Source organism: Pan troglodytes, chromosome X (assembly GCF_028858775.2).
Source record: "Pan troglodytes isolate AG18354 chromosome X, NHGRI_mPanTro3-v2.0_pri, whole genome shotgun sequence".
In the NCBI taxonomy this organism is placed as follows: domain Eukaryota; kingdom Metazoa; phylum Chordata; class Mammalia; order Primates; family Hominidae; genus Pan; species Pan troglodytes.
The window spans coordinates 137205767-137230215 of record NC_072421.2 but is presented as its reverse complement, the minus strand read 5'-3'; the positions used below and the strand labels follow the sequence as shown (position 1 = coordinate 137230215).

At 36.6% G+C, this 24449-nt stretch overlaps 1 protein-coding gene across 20 annotated transcripts in view; it reads left to right on the top strand.

The window, feature by feature from the left end:
* The window catches only part of ATP11C (ATPase phospholipid transporting 11C), a 206048-nt gene that overhangs the window by 168931 nt on the left and 12668 nt on the right, over positions 1-24449 (top strand). For all 20 annotated transcript variants that reach the window (XM_063804128.1, XM_054676238.2, XM_063804121.1 and 17 more), the window contains 7 exons: positions 150-252; positions 1457-1602; positions 5700-5759; positions 13333-13460; positions 17626-17761; positions 19865-19930; positions 22364-22467. In XM_063804128.1, the coding sequence (XP_063660198.1) occupies positions 150-252; positions 1457-1602; positions 5700-5759; positions 13333-13460; positions 17626-17761; positions 19865-19930; positions 22364-22467 (743 nt within the window). The remainder of the gene's footprint in view (positions 1-149; positions 253-1456; positions 1603-5699; positions 5760-13332; positions 13461-17625; positions 17762-19864; positions 19931-22363; positions 22468-24449) is intronic.

The following is a 24449-nucleotide window of genomic DNA, read 5'->3' as shown; positions in this document are numbered from 1 at the left end:
ATACTGAGGGATGACTGTATATGCACAAACTACCTTTCTGTTTGCAAGGCTGCTATTTACAAGTGTGAATGAGGCATAAACCCCTAAAGTAGCCCAATCTTACATTCTTCTTTGACCTTTTTTACACCTCTTTTGTATTTAATATTTAGATTGTCAGAATGGTGAAGAATTTAAAAGGCAGCCCAATAACTCTGTCGATAGGTGATGGTGCCAATGATGTTAGTATGATCTTGGAATCCCATGTGGGAATAGGTAAGATACATCTAATGAGATGGCAGCTGTGAAAAGTATCAGTATTGCTTTTAGGTAGTGTGGTCTTACATTCTAGAGTGACTGTTTTGGTTACTCATCTTGAATTTGAATTTTGGAATGATAATTGTTAATTAAATGAAGGCCTCATCTGATCATGCAACATGTCCATCCCAAGGTCCTACCCCGTGGTAGAAATGTAGCAATGTAACAAAGTTAAAGGATATTTTTCAATTAGCCAAGTAGAGTGAATTTCCCAAAGCTACTGGCAGCACAATTGATTGTTTAGCTCTTACTTTGACAGCATGCATGAAATTTTTATTGATTTTCTGCCCCTGGCCAGACTGCCTGCTTATGTTGCTGTACTATATCTTTTGACATCTCAACTGTTTGGGGCTAAGAAATGATAATTGGTTGGCTGTTTTTCAACATGGCAGTATTAATGGGTGGTTTGGGCTGTAGTGTTGAATTTATATATTGACATGCAACAACAGCTTTTCCACCACCTGTACCATTTTTTTCTCTTCTCTGGTTGCTATTAGGCAACACAACTAACTCCCCAGCAAGTTAGTTAGCTAGTTTGTTTGTTTTGGCAGGGTGGTGGGGCCAGATATGGAATTCGTATCTTGGGAATTATTGTACTGCAGTTGAGGTTCCCAAATTGTTCTTTTCATTTGGAAGTATTCCTATTTCTTGTGCAACTTGAAGTACTACTCATTGGTTATCCAAGTGTCAAATGGCCTAAAGCTGCTCGAGCTCATAGAACCCTTGCGCTGCTAGTCAGGGTTTCATTCATGAAAGAATTTCACCGTCTTCTCATTGAGCTCCTAGACCACAAACCCCAGGTTTCTGAGTTCCCTTAATATAGCACCTAGTCTAGCGTCATACACAATTAAGCACTTACTGAGTGACTTAATTATTTTTAAGTTGAGTTTTTTTCTTCAGATAATTTTTACCTTGTAATGATTGAAATAATGATTCTATTTAATTGTTGTATACTGTATTACGAATAGGGAGTTACCAGTTAAACTTAGTTAAATTATTTGGTAAGTCTCAGTGTCACTGTTAAAGCTCTTTTGGTTTTTAAAAAAGGAAAACTAATTGATAGAATTGAACTATAACATTAAACCAAGTTGAAACTGTGAAGATAAATCAGGGAGTCATTTATTCTAGAAAATGCTCACCATATAGAGATACTCTCTTTTAGGTATTAAAGGCAAAGAAGGTCGCCAAGCAGCTAGGAATAGCGATTATTCTGTTCCAAAGTTTAAACACTTAAAGAAACTGCTGTTGGCTCATGGACATCTATATTATGTGAGAATAGCACACCTTGTACAGTACTTCTTCTATAAGGTATGTGATAAAATATATGTAATTTAATTTCTTTTTAATCCAGCATTGGCTCAGCTTGGTCATGGTTTTGTTCTTCCTTTTTTTTTTTTTTTTTAATGCTGCTTTTGATATCTCATACTGAAATTTGCAGTCAACAAAGCAGAGGTGGTCTATTGGATGAATCAGAAACCAGAAATGCCTTTTGATGCAAAATTTTTGATAGGAATTTTTAAGCCCTCCTTATTGAAATGTAAATTAAATACAATAAAGTGTATTCATCAAAAGTGTACAGTTCCATGAGTTTTGCCAAATGTATACATCCATGTAACCATTACACCAATCAAAAAATAGAACATTTTGGCTTGGTAGTGGCTCATTCCTGTAATCCTAGTGCTTTTGGAGGCCAAGGCGGGAGGATCACTTGAGGTCAGGATTTTGAGACCAGCCTGGGCAATAATATGAGACCTTGTCTCTACAAAAATAAAAATTTTCTAAAATGAAATTTTTGCAGTTATTTCTAATTGTCTATAAGCATGTCAACCAAGAGAACCAGTGGTAACACTTTGATATGTGACCTTGCTGGTCTTTTGTCTATACAAATTAACATATGTACTTTTTTTATACTTTTATACACTATACACTACATAGAGGTTTTTAAAATTTTTTTGAGATATAATTTAACAAAATTCACCTTTTTTTAAAGAAAAATTTTCTTAAAGACAGAGTCTCACTCTGTTGCTCAGGCTGGAGTGCAGTGGCGCGATCTCGGCTCACTGTAGCCTCTGCCTCCTGGGTTCAAATGATGCTCATGCCTCAGCTTCCCGAGTAGCACGTGCCACCACACCTGGCTGATTTTTGTGTTTTTAATAGAGACAGGGTTTCACCATGTTGGCCAGGCCGGCCTCAAACTCCTGACCTCAAGTGATCTGCCCCCCTCAGCCTCTCAAAGTGCTGGGATTACAAGCTTGAGCCACCATGCTTGGCCTAAAATTCACCATTTTAAAGTGTATAATTCAGTTACTTATAATGTGTTCACTATGATGTGCAACCATCATCATTGTCTAATTCTAAAACTTTTCTATCATTTCCAAAAGAAACCTTGTACATATTGGTATAATACATATTGCTTTGCACTTTGCCTTTTTCACTTAATTTATATTGTGAACATTTTTCTCACCCAATTTAATATTCTTCCAAAACATGATAATTGTGCAACATTGCAAATCCCCAATATTGGACACTGAAGTAGTTTCCTCAACAATACCTTGGTTTCCTTTTTATCACCAAGCATTAGCGTATACGTTAGACTGAGTCTGCATACTTGTTATTGTCTACCAGGGAATAGAATTTACCAAATTTCTTAATTAGATTCTAGTTTGTAGGTAGAGTATTTAGTGCATCTTCCAACTACTCAAATCATATAGTATTTAGTATATAATTCAAGTAGTTATGATATTTGAATTTCATACCCTATATTTTATAAGAGTTAAAGCTCAGCACCTGATTTTGTGTGTCAGTTGTCTATAGTCAACCCTAGGTCTTTCTTACTAACTTTATATTTAAAGAAAATACATATTTATAAAACTATGAACCCAGTTTCACAAATTTTCTAAGACCCTGGTAGCCAGTATCTGCTGGTAGCCAGGCCAAACACTGTGGAGGAGGAAAATGATGATAATGATGATGGTAACCCAATATGTGTAAGGTATTTTGCGAGTTCACAAAATCACTTTTTAAAAAATGTAATCCTCACAAACATCCTATGAGTCAAGTAGTAGTATCTCCATTTAAAATACATGGAAAGTAGAGCTCAGAGAGATGGTATAACTTGCCTTTGGCTTTCCATCCAGGAGGTGACAGAGCTAGATGTTCCACCATAGATTCATTTACTCCAAATCCAGGACTTTTTATGTGTCACAGTTAGGGTCTTTTGGGCCTTGCACCCAGTAACAGCAGCTCATGGAAATAAAGGGTTATTCTCTCTTGACCTTCACCTAGTAGGAGATCCCTTGAAGATTGGTCATACAGATCTGCCTAGTAATCTGAACCTATTTCAGAGGCTTATTTTGCCTCTTTTGAGTTTTGGCCTGCAATTTAAGCAACTGCCACCAGATGGAAGGAATGCTCTGTTAAGGAGAACAAAACAAGCGTTAAAATGGCAAATGTTGACCAGTGGTTATTTATGTAGATGATATCCTCTGTCTTCGTTAGTATCTCTAGGCCCATTATCATCTTGGTTACTGACTCAGCAGTATTTCTTTTTTATTACTATCTTTTGTGCCAAGAGGATTTCTAAAATTTTCAACTCTATTTGGCTGAGCTGAGAAGTCTTTCCATCCTCTCGCCATTGCATCTTCAAATTGTTATTGCCCACTCCTGGAGTACTTCAGTGACAGGTCTTCCTGCCTTCTGTTTCTCCATTTAATCCTCCTTACATAATTCAACTAGATTAGTGTTTAAAGAATGCCACTTTTCAACTTGTCCCTTAGAACCTTTACTCTCCACCGTCTCAGCTTTAGTCTGGCTTTTAATGCACCCCACAGTGTGACCCTGTCTTACCATATAAGTTTAAAATATATACATTCTTGCCTTGGTTCCTGCCATCAACATGTCCTATTCATCTTTATTCATAGTTCGAGTTCTAAGTTCTTTATTCAATCAGTGAACAAATATATTTTAAATGTGTTACCATGTGCCAAGGCCTGTTTTAGGTGCTTGAGGATACACCATGGAATAAGACAGGCAGTGTCCCTTTTCTCATGAGACTTACATTGTGGTGGGTGAGGTAGATACCTGCTCTCCCTTCTCAATGAAGCATCCCCATGATCCCCACTGAGCTCTACCTGCTTCAACCTCAGAACACTTATTTTTTTCATAAACTGTGACTCTAGGAATACTACGGACTATATTTTGCATTGTACCAGAACTGATAATGTATAAATGAGTGTTGCTTTTCCAGGTGATGACCTTGGGAGCTCTGACTCATGCTGCAGGGGCGATTCAAAACATGTTGAGCTCATTTCTTTAGAAACATCCTCCAGAGCCAGTAGTACATTGATCGAAATATCCTCAGCTGTGGTAGATGTTCATCTTTTGAGGTTGCATTTGATTTTTAAAAACAGTCTCAAGTCTCCTAGAGCTAATTCTGGAGAATTAGCTGACAGAAGGGAGGAGACTGGTTTTCTGGCATGACTGGAAAGTGGGCTCTTGAAGGGGCTTCTTGAAGAGAAGTTCAGAGACATCATGACCAAGTAACAGTAAAAAAGCTCACAGCCTGCTTTGAAGGATAGCACTTATTTGAAAATTCTAGTGCTGGTAGTTTTGCTTAAAGACATTACTTTCAGTATTTTATAATCACACTTAGTAGCTTTTACTACCTTATGAATTCCCAGCTTGTGTTTCTTTTCTGCTTGTCTTTTTAGTATTTCTCAAATTAAATAATAAGTCCCTTAGGACAGTGGTCCCCAACCTTTTTGGCACCAGAGACCTCGGGCCCTAATGCTCACTTGCCTGCCACTCACCTCCTGCTGTGCAGCCTCGGGGGAGGGGCGGGGGAGCCCTGACTTAGGAAAAAGAAGTTGACTCTTTTTTTGTTATCATCTGTGTGCCACCTTTGTGTGTAGTAGATGCTCAGTAATGATATGTTGATTGTTTGATGAGGTAGTAATAAAGGCATTAAAGCGTTAGTTGATATTGTTAGTGTCAACATAATCTATAATAATTTCCCAACTATTTATTGGCATTAATTGACTTTAAATGTACACTTACAGCATTGTCAGTCTACTATATGATTTGCAAATCTAATTGGTGTTAAAGATACAGTATCATTAGGTGTTCATATTGGAGGAGCTCATTTATTTCCTGGAAGAAGGACAGCAACAGATTCTCATAAAGTAAATAAGATCCTCTTCTGCCTTGATAGGGCAAAAGTTGGCCTTAATATGAATTAATCATTATTTTAGTTGTTTCCTTATGTCTGTGGAATAGAGGTTTATTGCATTCTGACATTAGAAGGATTTAGGAATAATTATAAACTATTTGGAATATAGTTTCCCATTTTAGTTTAGCAAGTTGATTAAGTGAAAATGTTAATCCTTGTCTTAATTTTTTTTTTTCAGAACCTTTGTTTCATTTTGCCACAGTTTTTGTACCAGTTCTTCTGTGGATTCTCACAACAGGTTTGTTTCTCAAGTTATTCGTTATAATGTAGTTTACATTTGCTGTTAATAAATTACCCTTATATATTAGATTTCTAGAGATTAGAGATGTATGTACAAAGTAAAATGATCTCTTGGTTTCGACAACAGCAAATATTTATGTCTTTGCTTTTCTAGTTTTCTTATTGTTACCTTCATTTTGAAATGCTTTTGGTACATCCTGTTGGAGTTGTGATAACATTAAAAAGAGTATTTTGAATTTTTTCTTTTTATCAATGTATAAAAAGTGTTTCATAATTCTAAAATGTTATAGTTTAATATTTCATCAAATGGAATCTCCCAACTTTGCAGGCTCTCAGGTTAGTTTTATAGAAAAGCATTAATCTTTAAGCTAGCCAAGAACCTGTGATTCCTAGAGAAAGCTTTGGATTACGTAAAGCAGCTATAGATGTTTTGCCTTCTATTGTTTTCTGAACATGTATTACATAAGGAATATGCTATGTATTAACTTGATACATAAGTGGTAGGATGGCGAGGCATCTTTGTTTTAAAAACTGAAATGGATTTGGCATTCTTCTAGTGGGAGGTATAGCGAAATACAGGAGCTATAGTACTCAGTGACTCAGAAATTTTATAATTAATCTATGAGAAGTTCAGTGATTTTGCCAAACTGAGCTACCACATTGCCATAGGTGTTAAGTTTCTAAATTTCAAAGGCAAGCTTTATATATGCTTCTGTGAATACAAAGTACACTTATGAATACACTTATGTATTCTTCTTGGGTCCTCCTGGTAGGAAGTGATTTTTTCCTAATTCTTTGGCAGTATTTTTTTTTTTTTTCTTTGTACTTTTAGGTTCAGGAGTGCATGTGCAGGTTTATATAGGTAAACTCATGCCACAGGAGTTTGGTGTTCAGTTTATTTTGTCACCCAGGTAAAAAGTATAGTACCTGATAGGTAGCTTTTTGATCCTCTCCCTCCTCTCACTCTCCACCCTGAAGTAGACTCCAGTGTCTGTTGTTCCCTTCTTTGTGTCCATATGTTCTCATTGTTTAGCTCCCACTTATAAGTTAGAATATGCTGTATTTGGTTTTCTGTTTCTGTGTTAGTTTGCTTAGGATGATGGCTTCCAGCTCCATCCGTGTTGCTGCAAATGACATGATCTTATTTTTTATGGTTGCATAGTATTTAATGGTATATATGTACCACATTTTCTTTATCCAGTCTACCATTGATGGGAATTTAGGTTGATTACATATCTTTGATATTATGAAGAATGCTGCAGTAAACGTGTATATGTGTCTTTATGGTAGAATAATTTATATTCCTTTGGGTATATACCCAGTAATGGGATTGCTGGGTTGAATGGTAATTCTGCTTTAAGGTCTTTGAGGAATCATCACACTGCTCTCCACAATGGCTAAACTAATTTACATTCTCACCAGCATTCTGCAAGTGTTCCCTTTTCTCTGCAACCTTGCCAGCATCTGTTACTTTTTTGACTTTTTAATAATAGCCATTCTGACTGGTGTGAGATGGTATCTCGTTTTTGTTTTGATTTGCATTTCTCTAATGATTAGTGATGTTGAGCGTTTTTTCATATGCTTGTTGGCTGCGTGTATGTCTTTTGAAAAGTGTCTGTTCGTGTCCTTTGCCCACTTTTTAATGGGGTGGTTTGATTTTTGCTTATAAATTTATGTAAGTTCCTTACAGATGCTGGATATTACATATTTGTCACATTCATCATTTGTAAATATTTTCTCCCATTTCGTAGGTTGTCAATTTACTCTGTTGATAGTCATCTTCTTGTATGCAGAAATTCTTTATTTAATTAGGTAACATTTGTCAGTTTTTGTTTTTGTTGCTATTGCTTTCAGCATCTTTGCGATGAAATCTTTGCCAGCTCCTGTGTCCAGACTGGTATATCCTAGGTTATCTTCCAGGGTGGTTATAGTTTTAGGTTTTACATTTAAGTCTTTAATCCATCTTGAGTTGATTTTTGTATATGGCATAAGAAACGGGTCCAGTTTCAATCTTCTGCATGTGGCTAGCAAGTTATCCTAGTGCCATTTATTGAATAGGGATTCTTTTCCCCATTGCTTGTTTCTGTCAGCTATGTTGAAGATCACATGGTCATAGATATGTGGCCTTTTTTCCGGGCTCTCTATTCTGTTCCATTGGTCTGTTTTTGTATCAGTACCATGCTGTTTTGGTTACTGTAGCCTGTAGTATAGTTTGAAGTCAGGTATTGTAATGCCTCCAGCTTTGTTCATTTTGCTTAGGATTGCCTTGGCTATTTGGGCTCTTTTTTGGTGCCATATGAATATTAAAATATTTATTTCTAATTCTGTGAAGAATGTAATTAGTAGTTTGATAGGAATAGCATTGAACTTGTAAATTGCTTGGGGCAATATGACCATTTTAACAATATTGATTCTTCCTATCCAAGAGCATGGAATGTTTTTCCATTTGTTTGTGTCATCTCTGATTTCTTTGAGCAGTGTTTTGCAATTTTCATTGTAAAGATCTTTCACCTCACTGGTTAGCTGTATTTCTAGGCATTTCATTATTTTTGTGGCTGTTGTGAATGGGATTGTGTTACTGATTTGGCTCTCAGCTTGGATGTTGTTGGTGTATAGGATTGCTACTGATTTTTGTACATTGATTTCGTATCCTGAAACTTTGCTGAAGTCTGCAAACAGGGATAGTTTGACTTCCTGTCTTCCTATTTGGATGCCTTTTATTTCTTTCTCTTGCCTGATTGCTTTGGCTAGGACTTCCAGTACTATGTTAAATAGGAGTGGTGAGAGAGGGCATCCTAGTCTTCTGGTTTTTGAGGGAATGCTTCCAGCTTTTGATTGTTAAGTGTGATGTTGGCTATGGGTTTTTCTTAGATGGCTCTTATTATTTTGAAGAATGTTCTTTCAGTGCCTCGTTTGTTGAGAGTTTTTAACATGATGGATTTTATTGAAAGCCTTTTCTGCACCTATTGAGATGATCATGTGGTTTTTGTTTTTAGTTCTGTTTATGTGATAAATCACATTTATTGATTTGCAGATATTGAACCAACCTTGCATTCTAGTGATAAAGCCTGCCTGATCATGGTGGATTAGCTTTGTGATGTGCTGCTGGTTTCAGTTTGCTAGTATTTTGTTGAGTATTTTTGCATCTATCTTCATCAAGGATATTGGCCTGAAGTTCTCTTTTTGTTGTTGTTGTTGTTGTGTCTGTGCCAAGGTTTCCGTGTCAGAATGATGCTGGCCTGATAGAATGATTTAGGGAGGAGTCCCTCCTCCTCAATTTTTTTGGAATAGTTTCAGTAGGAATGCTACAGATCTTCCTTATACATCTGGTAGAATTTGGCTGTGACTCCATCTGGTCCTGAGCTTTTTTTTTGGTTGGTATACTTTTTATTACCTTTCAGTTTTTGAAGTCATTATTGGTCTTTTCAGGGATTCAGGAAATCTCTGGTTTTCTGACTGGTTCAGTCTTGGGAGGTTGTATATGTCCAGAAATTTAACCATTTCTTATAGGTTTTCTAGTTTGTATGCATAGAAATGTTCATAGTAGTCTCTCAGGGTTTTTGTATTTCTGTTGTATCTGTAGTATCATCTGCTTTGTCATTTCTGATTGTGTTTATTTGAATTTTCTCTTTTTTTTTCTGTATTAGTCCAGCTAATGGTCTATGTATATTATTAAATTTTTTCAAATAACCATCTCCTGGATTTCTTGGTCTTTTGTGTGGTTTTTTTGCATCTCAGTTTCCCTCAGTTCAGCTCTGATTTGGGTTATTTCTTGTTTTCTTCTAGCTTTGGGGTTGGTTTGCTCTTGTTTCTGTAGTTCCTCTAGTTGTGATGTTGGGTTGTTAATTTGACCTCTTTCTGACTTCTTTCTTTGGTTTCCTTTTCTTCTTCTTTTCTTCCCTTTCCATTTCCCTTTCTTTTCTTTCTTTTTCTCTTGCTCTGTCACCCAGGCTGGAATGCAGTGGTGTGATCTCGGCTCACTGCCACCTCCACCTCCTGGGTTCAGGTGATTTCTCCTGCCTCAGCCTCCCAAGTAGCTGAGATTACAGGTGCCTGTCACCACACCTGGCTAATTTTTGTATTTTATTAGAGACAGGGTTTCAGCATGTTGGTCAGGCCGGTCTTGAACTCCTGACCTCAGATGATCTGCCTGTGTTGGCCTCCCAAATTGCTGGGATTACAGGCTTCAGCCACTGTGCCCGGCCCTCTTTTTAACGCGGGTGTTTAGTGCTATAAATTTCCCTCTTAACACTTCCTTAGCTGTGTCCCAGAGATTCTGGTATGTTGTATCTTTGTTCTTCATTAGTTTTAAAGAAATTCTTGATTTTTGCCTTAATTTCATTATTTACCCAAAAATCATTCAGGAGCAGGTTGTTTAATTTCCATGTTGTTGTATGGTTTTGAGTGATTTTCTTAGTATTCATTTCTATTTTTATCACACTGTGGTTTGAGAGTATGGTTGGTATGATTTTTGTTTTTTTGAATTTGCTGTGGATTGTTATGTCCAATTGTGTGGTCGATTTTAGAGTATGTGCCATGTGGTGATAAGAGGAATGTATATTCTGTTGTTTTGGGGGTAGAGAGTTCTGTAGATGTCTGTTAGGTCCATTTGGTCACATGTTGAATTCAGGGCCTGAATATCTTTGTTAATTTTTGGCCTCAGTGATCTGTCTCATACTGCCAGTAGGGTGTTGAAGTCTCTTTGGCAGTATTTTTAAGAGAATGCATTCTTCTCAATGGGAATGACTGTTCTCTTTCTCTTGAATTTGCCTTTTTACTATTTGGTATGCTGTCTCTTACATCAGTGCCATGTCATTAGCCCAGTAGTGCCAGTTAAGCAGATAATCTTTCATTATAAATTAAGCATCTTGCAGTTTTTGGAAGTGCCATCAACCTTCTTGTATTCAAAATTAATAGTATTAGAGAGTTTCGTAAGTTCTGATCAATCTGTTTTTCTTGAACATTCAAATTGCTATTGAGCAAAATGTTGCTAATTCCTTACTTTCTTGGATGGATGCAAGTATTAAAAGTATATTTGAAATTCTCTTAACTAATGTGTAGCAGTGTGCTAAAGGTAAGTTGGCTTGTTCTGGTGGAAATATTGTTTTCATTTTGAAAGGAGTCTGTTGCTTTATTATCCTTTTAAAATATGTTTACCAAGCACAAATTTTAGGGGGAAAAGGACTCATTCCTTATAAAGCCAGCTGAGATTTAAACCGTGGATTGTCTTCAGTCTTCTTAGATTACCTTAACTGCTTATGGTTCCATAGGAGTTGATGTTTGGCTCCTTCCGTTGCTCAACTGGTAGGTTCATTCATTTGGCAACTATTTCTTGATTGCCTACTTTGTGCCAGGCTAAGTGCTGAGAATATTGCAGTGATCAAAATAAACTTCCTTGCCCCCATGAAACTTGCAGTGTGTTAGTGATAGGGTGAAAGACAACAATCAAATATATTATGTTGGGTACTGATACATGCTATGATGGAAAAAAGAAAGCATAATAAAGGGATAGAGTGTGACTGGGAGAGAGAGCGCTGCCGTTTTAGACATCTGAAAAGGTCTCTCTGATGAGGTGACATTTGGGCAGAGACCTGGAGGTAAGGGAAGGAATAACGTCGACATCTTAAAGGAAAAGTGTACCAGGTAAAAGGAAGGTAAAAGAGTACCAGGAGAGCTCAGGAGGTAATGTGATGTGCAAAATCTTTATTTTTGATTTTGGTTTTGTGCTAGTGCTGAATGTAGCAACCTTTATTGCAAATATCTTTGGAGTACCTTTGAGTAGTCAGCCTTTTTCAGTCCAGAAGCACATTAGGCATTCTCTGGAACTTGCGAGGAGGACTATGAAGAATGTAGAAATGGACCAGGATTCAGATTCTTTACACAAAAAGCTTCCCTTTCTTTAGCAAAACTAGGATACTAAATGTCTTTTTTTTTTTTAATGAAAAGGAAACATTGTAACAGGTTTCATAAAAAAGCAGTATTATCAACTTTATCTGTTTGTTTTGGGGATATTCTGTCTCTTCTAATTATGTACCTAAGAATTACAATTATCTGTCATGTGATTTTAAAGTACCATAGTGAAACAAAAGTAGATTGATGCTTCTTTTGTTTGAATGAAATTCAAGACTAAATTACACACCAATCAATCTGAGTTGTATTTTTTTTAATTTACTCATTAGTGAAAATGAGTAGTTTCCAAAGAAAATGTGGTGTTATATGCCACGGACTAGTCCTCTCCTTTGAAAATAAAAAGGAATGCAACACTTTTTTTTGTACTTTTTAATTCAGTGGAATATCTTTGCTGAGCTTAAATCTTTGTTTATAGAAAGTACGTTGGAAGTGTCTCTTAACTTCATGGAGAATGTTGCATCCATTATCATTTGCTTTGTCTCTCCTGCCAGCCAGAGTTGTAGTCCCCTCCTCTGGGTTTCCCCAGCTCCCTGTGTACCTCTCATTCTGCCTCTCCATCTAGAATTTGAACTCCCTGGTGGATAGGGGAGGAATCGTCTCTGTCCCTAGTACTTGTCATTTAGTAGGCACTCAGTAAATGTTCTGAAGTCAACTAGTGAACTAACTAATGCACCATTCAAGTAATTCCCAGCCTTTTGTAATTATCTTTAGTAGCCATTGATTGAAAATACATTATTTTGTTAATTTGTGTCATAGTTTAATGCATTTTATTAAGGGACATTTATACATGTGAAAAATACATATGAGTATGGGGAATTATTTATTCAGGCCACAGAAAATGTTTGTATGACAATCTTTAGCACTGTGTAGATAAATACTGATGTAAATGCTTTCATCAGAATGAGGTTCATAGAATACTTTAAATTTTTTCAATAAAGGAAGATTTATAATATCAGAGCAGGCCTTTATAAATGTTATAGCTTCCGATCTGTCCTCATTCATTTATTCATCTAGTGTTTATTGATTGTTTTTGTATGTCAAGTTCTGTTATAGGAGCTCAAGATTGTCCAAGTTCTCCAGTCAAAGACCCCCATGAACACACTTGTAGTTGATCAAATTAGGTTTATTACTCAGTTCAGGAAGGAAGAACACATGCCATGAGGAACTGTGGGACTTCTCAGGAAGAGGATGTTAGAAAAGACTTACACAATTTGGACTTGAAAATACTAACCAAAAATATGTAAAATATTAACCAAAACATTTGTGACACAGGCTGGCTGCTGCCTGTATTTAGTTTCTCTGAGGATTCCTCACTTATACTTAATGGTCTTTGCTGAAGTAACTCCTGAATAGCTAGTTTTAGCTACTAAGCAATCTTGAAAAGTTGTTCATGTCTATTAGAAATGCAGCTTATAGCATGTAAACATTCTGAATAAGATTCTGTTAAAGGGGAGGTGTATTAATGTGACACATCACAATATGTTAGTTTCTTTTTTATAGTTACTAGGCAGTGACCTTATTTACAGATTCCTTTGCCACTACCAAAAGCATGTAAAAAAATTTCTTATTTTAGCTAGTAAGTTTTTCACATACATAAATATCATCTTGTAGATGATTGTTACATGAAATTTCTTTCTTTCCTCTGTTGTTTTTCATTTTAGCCATTGTATGATGCTGCTTACCTTACAATGTACAATATCTGCTTCACATCCTTGCCCATCCTGGCCTATAGTCTACTGGAACAGCACATCAACATTGACAGTCTGACCTCAGATCCCCGATTGTATATGTAAGTTAAATATATAGTTAAACCCCCCTAAGACTTTCAATGTTGTGATTTTCATTTTATCTGCAGATGGGAAGAACACAGAACTGTGCACTTGGTTTGTGGTATGATTATATGGTTCTGTTTGGAATTTTTAGCTATTGAAAGCAGACTGCTCAACAGGAAAATGACATATTTCCTAGGTGTGGGTTCTGTACTTGAATATATGTGAAACATTTAGTTCAGAGTCACTAATTCCTAAAACTTGAACCTATATTGTCATAGTGTTCTAGTGTCTCATGGGAAGACATGATATTTTAACTGCAAAGAAAAAAAGCATACACAAAGATCTTCTGTAGTTTAGAATATTGATTCCTACTTGTTGTAGATTGAACTGATGAAGTTATATTACCCTTTCTCATGTAAACTGCACCCATAGCATTAGCCGCCCCACACCCCACCTTTGTTAGCCCCATTCTAAACCTGTTGAAGAAAATAATGGACTCATAAGCCATTGTATTCATTTTGTGTCAGTTGAAAATGGATGCTTTTCTCTGTGGATGGGGGACTTGGCACTAGCCCCAGTTGTTTAACTTATGATTTAATTGGATTTTTAGAATTGTAGCCTACAGCTAAGGATAAAGATATTAATTTATAGCAGATTGTAAGCATTGCTAAATAGTAGGTAGCAAGTGCAATAGAGAGGTTTGGATGGTTTATTTGTATGAAATGAAGATACACAAATTTAAGGGATTTTTTTTTAACCAGCATGACTCATAAAATTTACATTTAGCAATTGTTAGAATTATACAGTTGTGAAATTTATCATTTTAAAGGTCTTTATTAAGGAAAATTTCAGACATACATAAAAGTAGAGAGAATGCTATTATATAATGAATGAATGTAAATAGTTGTTGAACCACTCAGCTTGTCCTAACCACTCAGCTTCAACAACTCTCAATTCCTTGACATTCCTATTCCACTGATAACCCCGTCTGCTCTATCACAGGCTTATTTTGAAGTAAATCTCAAAAACAGTTATTTCATTATGCATCTCTTAAAGACAAGGATTTTTAAAAATAATAATACCCTATCACTTGTCCTTAATATCAAATAGTCAATGGTCACATTTCTCCAGTTGACTCATTTCTTTTCATAGCATGCTTATTTGAATCAGGATCTAAAGAAGGTCCACACATTGCAATTGGTTTATATACTTTCTGAGTCTCTTTTAATGTTTAGGTTAACCTTGCAATTTATTTGTGGACAAAACCAGATTATTTATGTTGTAAAATTTCTCCCAGTCTAGAGTTTGCTGATTGCGTCTTCATGGTGTTTACATGTTCTGCTGATCCTATATTTGTTGTAAATGCATAATTAGATGTAGAGGAGAATCATTAGAACTTTGGTAGAAATCTTACAAGCATCAGCTCCTACTACACTCTTTTTGAAAATAAGGAACCAGGGCCCCGAAATGACTTACCTAAGGACACAGGGTACAACCAGATGCAAAATGAAGATCAGAATTCAGCCCTCTTGCCAGTGCTTTTTCCAGCAAGCCAGTGGTTTTAAAACATTGTTTTAACTATAGTTGTTTCCAGACAACTTCTAAAGTGAAGCCCGATAGTGCAGTTGCTCTGGTTGAAATGGGGTTTGAGGAGTAGTAGGCAGAATTCCTCCCATTCCGTCCCACCAAGAGCTCAGACTAACACCTGGGCTGAAAGCCTCTGCTACTTACCAGGTGACCTTACCCAGGTTACTGCAATGTGCCTCAGTTTCACCTTCAGTAATATATGGGCAACAGTAGCACCTAATCACAATGGTTTTGTGAGGAGTAAATGAGCCACTATGTATTAAAGAACTTAAAAAAAATAGTGCCTGACAAGTTTTCAAGCAACGATAGCTATTAATCTTATTATTATTCTAACACCCTCCTCCAGCCTTCAGAGCTGTGCTGAACACTTGCATAAATTAAGAATGTCAAAAATCTGCAAAAAGCTGTTGAGTACAAAATATCATAAGGGTTTCCATAAGGTTTTAGTGACTGTGCTAGGTGTAGGTCATGATTTATTGAATTTTGCGTAGACTTGCCACATCTGATGCAAAAATAAAGGCCATGGCATACCTATTGCCGAGCCCAAAGTGCAGCTTTCCTTTTTGATCTCATACTTGCAAGTCGTGAATGCCTGCTCTGACAAGACACTGCTCTTGGCCTGTCACCAGACTGTAGATAGTTTCATTACTCTGACTGTTCTTTTGTGAACATGAAGCCCTGGTCTTCTTATATGGCTCTCTGTACAGTATGCCAATTAATATTAGCAGTGGCGTTATGTAGTGTATTATAGATTTTACCTTTGGTGATTTAGTGACTTGGGTATTACCAAACACTTGGATGTGAGACGACATAATTGGATGTTTTTATATTTTTAAGAGAAATGTAAGAAATAAACTAGTTTTTCTATAGAGGGAACAGGTGTAATTTGTTTCTTCTACAGCTTTAAAAGGCAAAAGAAAGGGTTCTGGTATACCTGCTGCCTACCATAATATGGAGGTGCTCAGGCCTTTGCTGCTCATCAACCTCTCCCCAGATCTTGATTCTCTCTCATGCTGTCCTTCATGTTGATTGCCCCATTCTGAGTTTTTGACAGCTTCTTTATTCGAATGCAGCTAGAAAGCCTGACCTGTAATTCAACATATCATGCTGCTCCTGCTCTTTTCCCCCACTGAATGTGATATAATTCCCATCGATGGTCTGTAAAGACAGGAACTACTTCCTGCTTTTGCCCTTTCTTCCCCAGCCCAAGTCAGTGACTGTCAAAAGCCACATTGGCTGGCAGTTGTTGGGCACTGCCTGCAAGGATCTTTACGGAGGTGCCTTACCTGTGGTTCCTAGTTGCCTTGGAAACATGACTTACTGGCTATAGGGAGAGCTTGTTTCTGGGAAGCAGCTACCTCATTCTGCCATTTTTCTAGGACAGAGAGCATACCCTGAGTTTCAGATCGCTGCATGTACCTGGAAACCCTAGTAGGTAGAAGTTGCATAATTGCCATGTGCACGAAGCCCCACAGTACTCAATACCAACTGAACAAGGATCAGTTGCATTTATATTACAAAGGTGTTTCTTACTTGATACAGCCCAGTGACATTCTTGGTAGTATTAGCGACAAGTATGTTATTTGAGTAATTAGATATCATTTATTAAATGTTAAGAGCAATTTGAAATAGAATCCAAAAGAAACACATGCACCAACCCATCTTTTTCTGCAGCTCTGCTCCATTAGAATTGGTAGCCTTATTTAGCGTTCTGACTTAGGCTGAGAAGGTTGTGCTATTTTTGACAGATTTAAACTTAATCTATCCACCTCCCATTTATCAAAGTATCATTATACAACTGCAAACATGTTATTTGACTTGATGGAAAAATATAAAGGGCACCGTAAGACCTAAAAAAAGGTGAAATTTCCAGGAGTAAATCTTGACTAAAATAAATATTGTAATTGTTCTTGGAAAGCTTGGTAGCTTGGTTGAGAGCATATGCTCTGAAGTCAAGTCAATCCAGGATTGTATATTAGCTCAGTCTGTTACCAAGTGAACTTTGGCACGGCTGCTACACTAGTGGTTCCCAGACTATACTGCACATTGAAATCAACTGGTGGGCTTTAAAAATATCCTGACCTCCAGGTTATACCTTATGCCAATTAAATCAGAATAAAGATGGCAGCCAGGCATTAGTAGTTTTTAATGATCCTCAGGGGATTCCAAAGTGCATCAAAGTTTGGGTACCATTGTGTTACACCTTTCTGAGGCTCCTTATTATTAGCAAATGTGAGTGGTAGTAATACCTATCTCATGTTTTTATGTGGATAAAAATAATGTCTGTAAAACTGTGAACCCAGTTCCTGGTATATAAGTACCATTAAATGGAAGCGAATTATTATTGATGTTATTGTTGTCAGTGACCAAAAATTTGGAAGAGTTTAGAGAGTTTACTCCAGTGGCTGAGTCAGGAGATGATTGCATGAAGGTCAGCCTTCGGCTCAGTCTGACCCTTTACCAAAAATCTGTCAGGCCATTAAGGGTAGCCCCCTTCATTATAACAGGGTCAAATTCCACGCCCACCTTTGACATTTCACTGTATGTTTAAATGAAAAGTTTCACTAATGGTTTTTCCCCCCCATTTCTCAATAGGAAAATTTCTGGCAATGCCATGCTACAGTTGGGCCCCTTCTTATATTGGACATTTCTGGCTGCCTTTGAAGGGACAGTGTTCTTCTTTGGGACTTACTTTCTTTTTCAGACTGCATCCCTAGAAGAAAATGGAAAGGTAAAAAGAACCTGTCATTACATCTTTTGGTATTATAAGCATGGCTTGTCTTTTTCCCATAGGCACTGGATTTGTCATATACATACTCTAGCTGTAATCATTTTACAAACTTTTTCTGAAGATACGGTAGTTAGTTCTCACAGCTTCTTTAGAACAATAAAAGTGAAATAAGAAATCACTTTCTGTGTGCATGGCTAACTAGAGAGCTTATGTGCAAACTTTCTGGAACCTTAACTTGGCTGTAATTTTTTTTACTAGATGAACAGAGTTCTTGGGACTTCAGACTCCTGCTCTTTGATGTGAGAAAGGTTTTTCCCATTTTAAAGTAAAGCCTGGCCGCATTCAGTTTTTACTCATAGTGGCCTTCCATGCTTGGAGCTGAAGCGGGTAGCTGCCATATCTTTGGAGTGTTGGCCCAATATGTGAAGAGAGGAATTCTCTTCTCTCCCTCCTCTTCCCAATGGAAGCACAGTATTCTGCAGAAAGGCTACTCTGGTCCTGCCAGTGTCTTCCCAGAACATGACTATCTCATTCAGCAGTTGCACTGGGGTAATTTTGCCCTGGCTGTACTCTAGGAGAAAATTACTGATGGCGGGGACAGCTGAGGCCTTTTTCTGCAGCCACACAATAGGAAAACAAAAACACTACCTTGCATACTGCTTTCACTAAGTTCTCCTTTGCTATTTCTGAGATTCTTCTTTTATGGTCATTCATTCTTTATAATCATAATGTGAAGGAAAGCTAAGGTTCAAAAAGAATTTACTGAGGATACTATGTCTGGAACCTGGTAACACCTGTTACAGAAGTAATAGGTTCAGTGAGTTTGAATGGTACTTTAAAATTAGGCACTACAGTCAAACCTCTCTAATTTGGACTAACAAAAATCAGTTTAGTATGAATCCATGAAAATTATTAATCATAAAGTACTTGTTGGGGAAACACAGATCTGCTTTAAAGTAGTCACATGTAGAACTTGCCAAAGAGAATGTCCTGCTAAATCCTGTGAGTACTTGGGAAAATCACATCAGTTTCCCAGGTCAGCTTTGCCCATCAGTAAGAAGAATGGATTTGATTTTATGATTTCCTGGCCTCTTCAGATTTATAACTGATTGTGCGACTTTCACTTTGTATTTTAGTTTTATTTGGCAGACAGATTTTATGTAGCTGGCTACTGCTTAAAAGGAGTTTGCTCCAAAGTAGGCAGATACTCTCCTATAGTCGATGTGATTCATTTGCTCAGCAAACTTTCCAGGTGGTGCATGAGAGCATCAATTCAGCATCTGTTTAATTCATTACCCATTTTGAGTTCATAAAGTCCAAATTAATAAGGTTTTACTGTATATGTCACCATCCCTCTAAATGTTTGCTGAAATTACAGTAAGTGTATGAATTACTTTTAGCAACAAAACATAACACTCATGTATGATTTGAGTGAATCCTTTTTTTTGCTTCTATTAACCTTAATTTTTGTTTTTATTTTTTTGAAAAAACCTTTTACATCTCATTTTCTGTTTTAATGTTACGCATTCAGATCTTGACAGCATTTGGTAAGCATATGTGCCATTCATTGCCATCATTTGGATTTATACATGGTATCTGCTTTTTTTTTTGATGTGCACATGCTGATAGCTCTTGTATTTACAGCCAAAAAAATTAGACTCATTTAAAAAATGTGAATTCATTTCTCTATAAATTAGTGCTCATTTGAGAGGTTTAGTTCTACATTATAGGAAAATCCCATATCAAATTCTTTAGAGACATGAATCATCCAAATGACTTGTTTTGATGAACATTGCTGTTAGTAGAGTAGTTGCCTTCTTTGGCCTTTATCACAACAGTGAGTTCCCTCTTCAGTGCTGCATGGAGTAATAGAAATAAACCCTACCAGCCACAGGTGTGGTGTACCTTTTTGTGAAAATTGGATCACAGGAAAATCTGGCATTGTGGCCTGATCTTACTGACTAGCTGTTTCCCTAAACAATTCATACAAAAATATTTGGCACTTACACACAGGATTCAACTTGGCTTTAATTTTTTAAATGAAAAAATACTAAGATAATACTTGTATATACATGGTACATGTAATTATTAAATGTTTTTCAGGTATACGGAAACTGGACTTTTGGAACCATTGTTTTTACAGTCTTAGTATTCACTGTAACCCTGAAGGTTAGATTTTTACTTATTCATGTATTTTTTAATACTGTTTTTGTAATACTTTCTTGTCTTATCCTAATATACCATTTTTTTGTCTCCTTTATTTCTTGTTATGGGTTGTTATTCAAGTGTTTGCCTTAATACTTACTAAAATGTGTATGATACTAGGGATTTGGGTATTTGTATACTATTTTTTGATGAGTTTTTTCCCCAGTATATCGTAATCCTCTTTATTTTGTTTTACTTAAAAAAATTCAAACACCATACTTATGTCGAAAATCTGTTTCTTCTTTGTTGCTGTTTTTAAGGCGTTATGATAAGTGGCATATAAACAGGCTGTGAGTGAGAGAGAGAGCGAGAGAGAGAGAGAGAGTGTGTCTGTGTGTGTGATTATGTTAAGTATTTGAATCTTCTAAAAATTATACTTCTGTTTAAGAACCCCAGGCCTAAAATAGGTATATATGAGCAAGATAATATGTGAAAAAGAGCTTGGTAGTAGTGAAATCTTATAAAATGTTTTCATCACTGATGGCCAGGTTGGTGGCTCATGCCTATAATCCCAGCACTTTGGGAGACCAAGGTGGGCAGATCGCTTGAGCCCAGGAGTTCAAGACCAGCCTGGGCAACCTAGCAAGACCCTGTCTCTATTTTTATATATATATATATATATTTTTTAATTTAAAAATAAATATAAAAAAATAAAAATATATAAAATGTATTCATCATTAAAATTTACCCATGTTAGTGATAAAGTGCCTAAGAATATAATGCAGGTAAACAAAAGGGAGGTAATTTTGGCAGAATCATTGGCATTGACATGCAGCCATGTGATAATGCTGTGAAGCCTCACAGAATGCTACCCTTGAGGCCCATGATTTGGGAATCTCTTATAGTTGAAAGCATAATCAAATTATTTTTGTCATTCCAATAATAAACACCTCACATGGGTTCCATGAGTAAATACCTTTAAATGAATTCTGGCATGCCCAGGGGTTAGAAGCAGAATTCAGAAGTATAATTGTCAAAGGATCTCTCTTACCTTTCCCTCTAAATTTTTGTTCCTGGTTTATTTCTTATACCAGATAGAGCTAACATATGTTTGCTTTATTCATCTATTTCAGTAACATTTTAGGACCTTAAAAGGACATTACAATTCATCTCAGTATAGCCACTTACTAGCTGTGTGTCCTTCAGCAAGTAACTTTACCTCTCTGTGCCTCACTTTCCTCTTCTATAAAATCGAGATAGAAGTAGCACCTACCCTTTTTGAGGACTCAATTAGTGAATAAAGCACTTAGGATGGTGCTCATTTCAATATATGCTAGTTTTCGGTTTTTATTATGTCTCACAGTATCACAATTTGAAATGGACACCTCCCCCCTCCTTTTTTCCCCTGGCCTTGCATATAGCCACAGGGCTTCCAAATGGCCTTCACAGTGTTTTTCAAGTGTATCTCAAAGACTTCCACTCCCTCCTCTTTGGATTAATATTAGTATTATCTTTGGATTCATATTAGTATTTTCCTTAGCAACCAGAAGAATAGCAATTCAAGACTGAGCTACATTAATAATGTTATCAACATCCTGTTTATAAATGAGAAACTATAACAGAGAGCTGATGACCATGGTGTCACAGCAAGTAACAAAACTGAGACCCCATCTCCTCTATAAAAATTAACTGCTCTGGATATTAGCTCATGTGACCCAGAAGTTTTAAGCAAGCGAAATAGTCCATACTTTTGTTTTTAGATCACATTTGAAAACCCCAGATACCACAATCTGAAAACATGATTGGTCCTGGCAGAAACATGAAGAGATTAAAATCTAACTGAATATTTTATTAATTTAATGGACTAGATACAGGTTTTGCAATTGGAAAGATACACTACATAGTCAAACCCATGATTCATTGCTACATGATGTTAGATGTATAGAGCCTTTGCATTTAGTGACTCCCGTCTGTTGTGTTTGAGCTTTCACGACACCTTTGAAAGTTTTGTAGTTTGTCTGCCCTTCCTAGCTACCCCTTCCCTCTCCTACTTCTTTTCAGCTTATCTGCCCCCACCAGCTAGGTCTCCTTTTGCCATCATCTTCCTGGCTGCCATTGCCTGAGGACTTGGGGCCTGGGCCTCCTAGATATTACCATTACTTCATTCCTTGCCCATTCCCCAGTACTGAGATATCTGCAGCCCTACACCTACTAGCTACTTAGCCTGATCACACCTCCAGCCTGTACGCCAGTTTAGAGGCCTTAGGGCAGAGCTCAGCTTTCTCACCCTTGTTCTTTGAAAAACCCGGATTCTGTTTAGTTCCCCTCTTCTCTGGATCCCTGGCCCAAGCTAGATCCTTTCATAGGTATCATTGTGTACTAGTTACCAGATACTATAGCGTATTGCCTGGTGCGATTCGTAACCGTCATGAAATCTTTTGTGTTGTATCTTTTCAGCTTGCCTTGGATACCCGATTCTGGACGTGGATAAATCACTTTGTGATTTGGGGTTCTTTAGCCTTCTATGTATTTTTCTCATTCTTCTGGGGAGGAATTATTTGGTAAGCAATTGTACATGTGTGAGCAATATGTAAATAGCAAAGTAGATACATGTGTATGTACACTATATATGTAAGCATTCATTATACTTTAAAAATTTTAATTATATAAGGTGGCACGTCTTTAATATTAATGGCCTGAAGGTTATTTGTTAGCTGGTAGTGCTACTAATTTCAGGTAAGATTTTAAATACACGTATATAGACTGCACAAATCACTCAGAAGACCTCCCTTTGGTAGCTTCTGTCTGTTTGAAGGTGTTGTAAACATCTCTCTAGTGAAACTATAGTTTTCAGCACAACCTCTGGTGATTTTCAGAGGAAATACTCATCCTGTGAAGTTTCTACCTGATATATTGACCAACAGATACATTATTGTCCATTTGGACCCTTATTTTCTCTTGATAGTATATAACCATGATTCATGTTACTACAGGTGTGCTCAGGGTATAGGATATATACAACTTAATAATTCAGAGGGTTGTATTTTGAAATTGCCATCTTACTGTTTTGGTGGAGGAGGGAAGATGTAGAAAGGCAGACTCTGCAGCTTGTCTTTAAAGTTCATTTAGTTCATCTTGGTTCAATAGATAGATGTTTGTTCAGAATCAGTTTTGTGCTTGAGACTCTATGGGTTAGAGAGATGACTAGACTGTACTCAAGGAGAATAGAGTCCAGTGAGGGACACATAAGCTGTGATTGGGAGAGTTACATATTTGCATCTCCTTTCTTTACTCCCAAAAACATATATTTTATTTTTAAATGTCAGAGTTGTTTTTTTTAGTGAATGGCTTCCCCTGACAAGGATGCCAGCAGCAGAGAGCATGGCTAGAGCAAGCCATAGTGTAAGATTTCAGGAGTACATATTTTCATTGCTTTGAGCAAAATCTTACATACAAAATGATTCTATCTTATCACAGAGATGTGAGGCTTATGTTTATGTCCCTTGAGTCTTAATTAGAAGAAACTCTATTTTGAAAAGCTTTTTAAAAATAAAAACCTTAAGAAATAAAAATATGAGAAACCTAATCATTTAAGGAAGTACCAGCTTTAAAAAGTATAATTACAGCATATATTTGGTACCTCTATAGGTAATTGAGAGCAATGAAGCTGGAAGAAGTCTCTATTTTCTTTAATAATATAACAAATAAATCAAAGTTGATTAAGAACATACCATATACAATTGTATGTCTGCCCAGAGTACCATAATTCTATGAATCTATGTAATCAGCATCTGAACTAATTATGCAAAATTTCTACAAAAATAAAATGTTTCCAGCGAACTCATTTCCAACCCTTTCTACAGACTATTCCTTATTGATGAAAATAAATCCAGTAAATGATTATGGTATTGTCACACCTGTTTATTCATTAGTGCTACTAAAAATGAAATGTTAATCTATTTTTTATTTTATTGCCTGAAGTATTATCATTAAGTAGAGTTGAGCCACTGCATGAATATAAACTTATAAAGCAACCAGTAAAATGTGACTAGAAACAATGTGAAACTTCAGCTGAATGTGGTCACAACTGATGTCTCTGGACATGTTTTACCCTGAGGCATTGAGTCACACCCGTCTTTGGGGTTGGGTAGTGAGAATGATGACTTCCGAGCCCCAAACCACATCCAGAAATAATAGTGTTTATTTTTTACTGCCCTACTACAAAACTCCATAGATGACATGGAGGTTAAAAAAAAAAAAACAAAAAACAACTGGATGCATTAGTCAGAAGGTATGATGCCAAGGAACACTCTGTGACTAGCTGCCATTTGTCATCTGGGCCCCTGTTATGGCTCAGTTAACTGCCTAGAACATTATTCAAGGTGTTCTTCAGAATTTGAGTGAGGTAGAGTTCTGCAGAAGTCTTTTCCATGTGGCAGACTTTTCCCAGAAAGCCTGTGTAGCCTAGGCCTCATAAATTTTTCTACCTTCCTGTTCTCACTTTTATTCCACAATCTAATTTTCATAAAAGTAGAGCCACAAA